The sequence below is a fragment of the Notothenia rossii genome, assembly GCF_949606895.1.
Source record: "Notothenia rossii genome assembly, chromosome: 5".
NCBI lineage: Eukaryota > Metazoa > Chordata > Actinopteri > Perciformes > Nototheniidae > Notothenia > Notothenia rossii.
In genome coordinates this window covers 15,455,273-15,464,844 of record NC_136903.1, presented here as the reverse complement: position 1 = coordinate 15,464,844, position 9,572 = coordinate 15,455,273, and the positions used below count along the sequence as shown (strand labels likewise).

The following is a 9,572-nucleotide window of genomic DNA, read 5'->3' as shown; positions in this document are numbered from 1 at the left end:
TAATTTGTTTTTTTTCACGTTTATTGTTGCATAGAGTGGTTTGAGTATAGTGCAAGCTGAACTGTCACATGACACAAGACTCATACCCACTGAACAGGTGAGCGCATCAGTAAAATACAGGTTGTAGCAGCTAATGCTGTAGAAGAGGAACAGTTTAGCAGCACTGCGTTTCCAATCGGAGGACTTTAGCAGGAGCACCAGGTCAGAGCAAATATCACAGCACTGAGTGCACAGAGCTGCTCTGTACACACACACACCTCTGCAGGTTAAGATAACGTTTAATATATGTTAAGCATGTGTATCGGGACGTGTGTTTAACGGAATATCTACAGCAGAAACACGTGTTTAGCTAGCACCGTGTTGTTTTGCGTGCTGTCTTTAGCTCACGTTGGTTGTCCTGTGTGCACACTATGCAGAGTCCCACTCATGGTCCCACTGCTTTGAAGGACGTGTAGAAGTTGTGATGTGGTACATGAGCTTAGGTCTGTACATTTAAAAGCTAGTCTGAGCTCTGTCTAGCTTGTTAGCATGCAGCCCAGTTAAAAACACGAACAGCAGAATAAGGTGAATCATTCTCCTCTCAGTTAAAGTCATGAGGGAGTTTTTGAGGAAGGTCCACGGTGTCTTTATAAAGCTCGCCCTGTTTCCGAGCACTTTGGGCAGGACAGGCCCGCGGCCCGCAGCCTCAGAGGTGCTGACCTGCCACCTGCTGCAGCGCAAACTCCCGCCCTGGACCTCATTCTGTGTCCGCTACAGCTCCGTGCACAATGACCAGTTCGGACTGTCCAACTTTAACTTTAGAGTCCAGGGATCCAACTACCAGATACTGAGGACAGGCTGCTTCCCCTTTATAAAGTATCACTGCTCCAAAGCACCTCATCAGAACCTGGACTATGAAGACAAGTTTTTTACCATTTTGAAAGTTCTTAACCTAGGTCAGTGAACATCTTTAATCCTCTACCTTATTCCCACAAAATACATATATTTCATTTTCAAACACTTCAGATATTAACTAATCAATGGGTTAATTATTTGCAGGCATCCCTTGTTTGGCCTATGGCATCGGCTGCTGGATGGTGGTGGGAGCTGCAGAAACAGTGCAAACAAGTGTTGGACCCGTCACAGTGTATTTCGCCTACAAAGAAGATGAAGGCGCACAGTTCTAAACAAAATACTTATTTAAGTGTTTTTTTCAGAGACTCCTGTCTGCCAAGCTACTGTGTTTACTACATTTCCCCATGATGTTCTGCTGGACCTATGTAAACAAAAGTGCTGTATTGTGTGACTCATGCGACTGCACAGGTTCATTTGTGTTTAATTATTTAATATTTAAAAGTTGCATAGGAGGAGTCACTTAAGCATGTTATTACACGGACATACAATACTGACTAGCTTTCCATTACAATTGAATGGTTTAGGATTTCTAGACTGCTTTTCCTGTATGTTTCACAGGGATGTTGTGAACGCTGCGTGAAAGTGTATTTTTGCAAGAATTATTAAATTATACAACATTACTTTAAATATATATAATTTTTTTTAGGCAACATTACCTTTACACATGCCTATAAGGGTCAGCCAGCTTCCCTAGATGAATCTTCTTTTTTTTTTATGGAGACACTATCTTCAAGATTAAAAGTATTAATAATTCATATAACCGATACCAGGTGGTGTTATTTATTTGACACTGTTACTTCATTTCGCGTGACAAATTTAGGAATTTAAATAACCCTGGCTCATTTATTTAAAGGTAAATTAGTGGTCACTCTGCATGCAACAGATTGTCAATAGTGTTAGAGAAAAACTAGTGACAAGACAGGTCTGATAAAATAGGTTTTGATTACCAAAGTGTGGCCTTTGTACAGACACATCTACATCCCTTCCTCCGGGCCTTCCCTGGCCTTTGATTTCTGGTAATGTGCTTTGCTGACAGGGCACCCTCCCCTCTGCAGCAGAGCCCTGCTCCCTCTGAGAGGCAGGTTGACAAACTGCCATATTGATTTCTTCACTCCTCAGCATCTCCTACTAATAGCATTTATCAGCGACCTCAATTTTCTGGCCTTGGCCTCTTCATTTTTAGCAACAATGAAACCAAACGATTAATTTCTTGTTGTACATGTAAATCAATGCACCTTTTGACCTTCTTTTCACTTGAATGCCTACATGCTGTTTGTGATGTATCGCCGCTTCATGATGGTCCTGCTTGGTAAAACTTGCCCGTCCTGTGCATGGCCATTGAACAGGTTCATTTAATGATATCATTATTTTCTTTATTGTTCCTTCATTGTGGTCTTAAGATATAATTCTCATACTGTAACTAGCACTACTAACACATATTTTATACCAAAAGAAAATGTTTATTTATTTTGCTGAAGCCTTCACACTAATTACTAAATTAGATATTAAAGAGATATGTAGGGTCCCTGAATGTATAGTAATTTGCATGTTTATTCTAAGCATCAGAACCTCTGTGTAAGAGATGTCTAAACCTCGTGCAGAATTCATGGGCCAAATCCTCTTTAAACAGCGTGATGACACCACACTATCTCTTAATCATACTAATTGCCTTGAACAACGAACATTTAGACACACTTATAGAAATCTGATCCGTAGTATCAGGCTGCACTTAAATCGCCCTCCTTTCATCTCGTACCTTTCATCAGGACTGAAAGTGTGCATGGGGAATGCTCAGGCAACCATGTCTTAATTACTCATTGACCCTTTGACCCAGGCGCTGCATTGATACCCCTGTGCAGGCAGACACAATTGCACACGGTTTGCATCCGACTGTAGCTTGTGTGTGGCTATTACAGGATGATGTGAGTTGCTGAAATGTAAACTGTGGAGCATGTGAGTACATTGTATTTCTTTTCAGGGCTTCACCTTTGAGTCACTCTAAACTGCAGGAGGGCAGCCCACAGGCTTAGCGTTTCACATCGAACCTCAGTCACCACAGAGCAGGTCTAAAGTATCTAGACTGCAAATGAGATGCTGTAAATGAACAAAATATATCAGCATTTGGTGGGAGATTGATGCCTTTTAATAGCCGAGGTAGTCTAGTCCTGTATTGAAGTGTCTAAATGAACCAACACATGTCTTTTGTGGTAATGAACTCAGAATGAATGCCTGTTTGGCAAGTTTAATTGCATACTGATGCTGGTAATAAGTTTTGTCAAGGTGAAATCTTTAAATACTTGTACTGTTTAGAATTTAGGTAAGTAAAGCAAAACAAGTGCCGAAATGGAGTGTAGTGTTGCTGTAAATTGTTAATGTTCAACAGTGAAATTGCTAATCAACTTGCAGACACTTGTAATTATCCTCTAATTAGCCAATAACTTCTCAGATTCTTTAGTGCAAAAATAAATAGCACAAACCATTTTCATCTGGAAATAGTTTATGCAGCCAATTCTTGAAATAAATTATTTAGTAGGGGAGTCACAGCAGTTTTCTCTCTGTCATATAGATCTATGGCTTGGCAGAAACAATTATTGTGTGAACAACCCCTGCAGCTAACAGTGGCAAGGTTATCATTACTACGCCTCTGGATCGGCCACCAGCACCGCCTCTCGCTTGCTCCACGAGCAGCAGGGTACCAGAGCCATCACTCAGATCACTTTGAGGATCACACTTGGAATTACATCTCAATACAGATGTGTCAGCCAACGTTGTCACAATATTCACTGTGAAATGGCACTTTATAATTACAATATGACAAAGGAAACATAAACCTCATTTCAAATCTACTGGAAACATCTCCAGTTGTAGACATATGCAACGCTTTGAAATGGTAAAAGCGTGAGTGAGATCCGTACAATTTTGTTATTTGTAGAAACACTTTTTCAGTAGTTCATAATTGCTGACCTTTTGTCATTGACACTTGAACCACTGCCTCACCTTTTTGAGGAGGGATAGCGTACTGCAGCAGTTAAAAATCTATTATGGTGTATTTCTTTACCCAAGGGGCACCATAATTCTTTTTCTTTTCATCCCCTCGCTCTTCTTTATCTTTATGACATGTTGTATATGAGTGTGTGTGTTGGGGGAAGGGCTGAAACGCTGCTCCTGCTGTGCCAATCGGTGTTGCCCAGGCTGCTGTCAGTGGGTGGCTGAAATGTCTGTCACTCATCTGTTCACCACCCCCAGCTGACATTAGGACTAAGTTGCAGTAAATAAAAAATCTGGACAATTTTACAAATGTTCCTAACATTCTTCTTCACATTTAAAGCATAATAAACATGGTAATTTGTTATTCTGGGAGTGGATCTACATTTTTATAGTTTAATATGTCATTGTCATTGCTTTTAGTGTGTTTAGTTGATGCCCTTAAGCTCGTGCACTTAACTTTATGCCCAAATGTCGTTTATTTCTTCCAGTTCAAGTTGATTATTATTTTGTTTTTTCTTTCTTGTTGATGATGTGTCATCATGTTCACTTCATTCATACTCAATGCTTACTCTGTTGACATTAAGAGAATAATGGATTTTAATAGTTTTTCCACGACTTATCCGGAGAGTTAAATGAACTATTCATTTTTATTATATATTATGCAGTATTTAAAGTTTCAGCTCATTAAAAAACAGACGCCCTCCACATCCCCCAGGCTGTCTTTTACCCCCCACCAGCATGCAGTCAGGCTCCTCTAGCCACGGGCTCTGCATGATCTGTTTTTCCTAAGTCAAAATTGAAATATACAGAAATATTTATTTATTTGCTTGTGCCTTTTTATTTCACCAAAGAACAGCCTAATGTCTTTGTAGCTTAAACAAGCGGCAGCAGTGGATCAGAAAAAGGGCATGATGCATGCTTCTGTTTGATTGATATAATTTGTCACATTGCATATATGTTTGATCGTTTAGTTCAAGATAAAATATCTTATTTAAAAAATACTGCATGTACTTCAATTTTGCACCAGAACAGGCCCCTTGTGTTATTTGATGGTGCCGCTTCTTACTTGCACAATAAGCAGCTACCTCCACAGCAACTCAATGCCAGACTGGGGATTTATATTAAATACATCGATACTGATGCTGCATACAAACATAGAAATGGAATAAATCAATTTTGCTCTCAGAAATGCTTCACATACTTTTTTGATGCAGCGTGATCTCCAATCTTTCTGCAAATGAGCTGCGGTCCCTTGTAATGGTTTCTGCTCCTCGTGGGAGGCCGGTGTCTCAGAAAAGCTGCTGATTGAGGGAGAAATGTAATACAGGTGTAAAGCAGACTTGATAGGGGTCTTACACGAGGGTTATGCATTTTAACAGTGATATACATACTGTTACATATTTATCAGGGAATATGGAATCTGCTGGGTCGACTGTTTCTGGCCCGCAGAGATTTGTACGTTTCTGCTAGAGTGTTGTTAATTCTGGCAGAGAGGGTGGCTATTATGTTGAACTAATAGGAATTAAGGGTTTAAATTGGTTAAGTAAGCACTTCATTAATCGTGAGTGGATTGCTGTGTGTGAGTGGTTTAGGTGGTGTGAGCCACGAGCGCTTACTTGGATGAAAGGGAGGGAGATCTGATTTAAAAAGCTGGTTGGGGATTAGCAGATGAAGATAAGAACTCCCAAATAAACTGTTTAATGTTAACATGAAAGGATTAGTCGAATAACTGATTGTGCTCAATCATTTCAAACATTTTTCAAGCAAATACAAGTGAGACAATGCTTTACATTATTAGCTTCTGAAATGCAACATTTGCTGCTTGTCTTTGTTGAATATTTTAGAATGTCTGACTTTCGGTTGGACAAAACAAGATATCATCCAGGGCATTGGAAGTTGTGATTTGAAAATGTTCTCATCGTTTTCTGACATTGCACAGCGATTGATAATAGAAGAAATAACATAAATGACTGTTAGTGGCAGCCCTAATGCGATTTACTCTACATGCCATGGTTAGTGTACCTTGTATGTACCTATTTTCTAATGAGGCTTTTGTATTCATATTGTTTATTTAAGCGAATGCAGTACAACTCTAGTAAGGCTTCTTGGAAAGTCCTTTGCTGACTGCATATCAGTGCAACATGCTGATGGTGCATTGTGTACCAGAGCTACATTTCTCTACCTGAGGGTCTTTGCCATACATATACCATTTTCCAACTTTAACTGCAAGACGCAGACTGAACATGTAGGGGTTTAATTGTGTAAAACATTAAAGCAATAAGATTCTTCTCAAATGTAATCGTTCGCCCTCAGTCTGGACACGTTGGAGAGGCTGTAAGTGAAGTTATGGCGTGGGTCAGCTGCAAGCGTCTGCCTCGCTTGATGTGGCTCCCCAGCTGATGTGGACTAATTGAGGTGTGTTTTTTTATCTGAGCTTGCTAATGATGATGAGGGTGCTGGAGAAAGTAGACTGTCCCCTTAGGCTGAGGAATAGCATGACTTAGCCAACCTTCTGTACTTATTGTCCAACAAAGGGGGAATTCACTTAATGCAGTGCTTCAGAAAAGTGGATAATTGTGGTTACAATCAATAAAGTAACAGAGCGGAAAATGAACGGTGTGTGCAATGTTGTGGGTATTTGGCGGAAATCGAAAGGAAGGTTCTTATTTCTGTGTTTGTTTCAGCCAAGTCATCAAAGGAGAAGTCGATTCCAGGATATGCACACAGTAAGGAAGCAGGTTAGGCTGCACGTGTTTACTTTTGCGTAGCTGTGACAACAAGCGCGTGTGTGTTTGATAGAGGGGGTAGGTTTGGTTGGATGAGCCACATTGTTCCTGTGCGGCCTAGTGACATCGCTGGAGGGCAGAGAGGGATGCAACCTGAGAGGGGTGACAGTGATAAATAGCCCTTTTAATAACAGCTGCCCCACTTGGCCAGCTAGTCCCAGTCAGTGTCCTCTGTGTATTTATGCCTATGTTTATTTATGCATCCATAGCATGCAGGAAATCACCACCGCAGGGGTACAATCATTCTTTTTTTTGTGGAAGATGGGGGATTGCATTGGTTTAACTTTGGAAATGGGGGGTAAGCTAGCTCATCTTAAACGGAGCAAATATTCATTTACCCTGAGGTTGATCTGTTGGTATGTCTGTGCTGAAATATACATATATTCACATCAGAGGAGTCTCATTCTGAAGTACAAAGAAAGAACAGATTATACTTTAATGTCCCATTTTGGGATCACACGACAACGCTAGCACGGACATTGAATTCCATAGAGATACAGACTTTAGAAAGAAATTAGATTCATCTATTCTATGCAATAAAGAATCCTGCAAAAAAAACATCTCCAATATCAGAGGACGGATACAATAAAAAAGCATGTGTTTTTCCCATAATAATCTGGATATGCTGTTATTTTGTAGTAAAATGGCTTGTTTGATGCCTTCAATCTGCATGGCTTTTACATTTTTGGTTCATTGTCGCTGTGTGATGGAAGTAAAAAACCTTTTGTCTGCTGAAATATGACCTGAGGCCCAGGCCTGTGAATAGGGAGAGGGGAGGCTGTAGATCAGACGTGTCAAAGCCTCTTCCTGGAGGGCAAAGCCGGCACTGTTCTCACTCAAAACAGTCCCCTCCCCTTAATTGGTTCAATTAGTTAAGTATCCATATACATTATCGTCTATGCATTTTTCATGACTCCTCTTAACGCTCTGTTTGAACAGAACAACTTCCGGCTATGATTTGCCATTTGGATGAATGTCAAGGAGACTAAATGATTGCGCTAATTGAGTAATTAAAAGCAGATGTTGGAGCAAGAGCCAACAGCGTACACTTTAAACACTTTGCCCTCCAGAAAACCTACAGTGTTTTTGACACCCCTGTTATGTATGGTTATCCCAGAGGTGCCGCTGTAATAGTTACAGTTTCACCCTTGTGATTATTCAGTTGAAGTCTTTGCTATTGAACCCAAATTGTGTTTTTATGCTATTTTGACCATGGGAAATGGTCTGGAAAAGAAAAGCCCATCATGCAACCTAATGGCCAGACTCAGTGGTGCACAGATTCAACACAAGCTCCAGACCAGCAAAGCACGGTATCTCCACCCTCACGCTATCACTCTTCCCCCCCGCTGTCCTCTGGCGGGACACGAGTGGCCCGTACGAGACTCTTTTGAGGGAGATGATGTTATGTTGTAGGTAATTAACATTGGAAATGTGCCAGTAATGAGAGTCAGCGTGCCATCAAATCGCAAAGGAACGGGGTGTATTTCCAAGGTCTGACAGCTGTGGTGATTGGAGCATTGCTGGAAGGCTTTACAAAGTGCAGATCAATAAGTAACAATTTTCCTATTAAATACAAATTACCTGGACATTGCATAAGATAGCTTGTGGCTATTTCAATTCACATCAGCTAAGGAGGAACGGTCTCCTGTAGGAGGACGGTTTGTGTAATTTTGTCTTTAGTGAGGAGTATCTTGCTTTTCCTTCATTCTTGTAGTCGGCAATAACTTGATTGAAAAGATGGTGGTGGGATTTTTGGCCACCTCTGACTCTGTATGTCTCATTGTTGAACGAATGCTTTCACTGTTGCATGTTGTGTTTTAGATTTTTACCAAAACATTCTCTTCTGATTATAATCTAATCATTAAACTTGGGTCTTTTATATACCTTACCATCCCACTGATCATGTTTTTAGGTAGGTAGCTATCAATGATTATAAAGGTTTATCACAGCTCAAAGAACATTTTTAAAAATTAAGCAATTTTCCCATTATCCAAGGCATTTTTGTATAATTGCTACCAACACATGTGTCCCTGCTTCTTAAATGCAAAAAAGAGTGCCTGGGTTATATGCCATTTTAAATTTGATATGTAAAGGCTGATTTTTATAATTGTTCATCAAAATAGAACATTAATTAATGATTAATTCGTCCACACTACAACAGGAGAATAAATGTTAAATGGACTGTTCTTATATAGCGCTTTATCCAGTCTTCAAGACCCCTCAAAGCGCTTGTACATACTACATGTCATTCACCCATTCACACCCATTCACACAGAGCAGTACCTTACTCTAGGACCTAACATTCACAAACATTCACACACCGTTGGCCATGCCATCGGGAGCAACTCAGGGTTAAGTATCTTGACCAAGGATACATCGACATGTTGACTGCATGGGCTGGGATCGAACCCACAACCTTCTGGGTGAAAGACGACCGCACTCCCTCGCAGCCACAGTCGCCCTAATTATGACCTACACTAGGATACCATTTCGAGTTAAATTCAATCATTAGAAGATACATTTCCTGTGGATTACCTTCACAATTCAAAATAAGTTGCCATCAAAACAGATCTCAAAGTTTAAAGGGTAGTTTATTTATTATGTTTATAATTATTTACTGACTAAATAATGAATAATAAACATTATTAATAATTGTAATATCATGTTCAGATATTTGAAAGAACCTCTGACACTGGACACTGTATCAGAGCATTTTCAGTTTAACCTCTACCTCCTTGCTGTTGTTACAGTTTGACCTGTAAATGATATCATGTCTGGAGAAGGTAATCATTGCCTTATTCAATGCCAGTTGCAGTCAGGACATTAAAAAGCCTTGGAGAGAGTTGAGGACAAATCTTGTTTTAATAAATCTCTAGGCCACTAGCGTGGCTAATGAACTTAGTA

The 9,572-nt window shown here is 40.1% G+C and overlaps 2 protein-coding genes across 4 annotated transcripts in view; both read left to right on the top strand.

Moving 5' to 3' along the window:
• Positions 1-39: 39 nt before the first annotated feature.
• Positions 40-9,572, top strand: part of skor1b (SKI family transcriptional corepressor 1b) — a 42,378-nt gene continuing 32,845 nt past the window's right edge. The window contains exon 1 of one of the 3 annotated variants that reach the window (XM_079684675.1): positions 40-201. The gene's annotated coding sequence lies outside the window, so the exon portion shown is untranslated. The remainder of the gene's footprint in view (positions 202-9,572) is intronic. The other 2 variants (XM_079684673.1, XM_079684674.1) reach the window with 2 other exon arrangements.
• cUnh15orf61 (chromosome Un C15orf61 homolog) lies at positions 170-1,521 on the top strand. Its single transcript, XM_079684682.1, has 2 exons — positions 170-935; positions 1,039-1,521. Exons 1-2 carry the CDS (start codon positions 593-595, stop codon positions 1,164-1,166), a joined length of 471 nt encoding a protein of 156 aa, XP_079540808.1. The 5' UTR covers positions 170-592; the 3' UTR covers positions 1,167-1,521.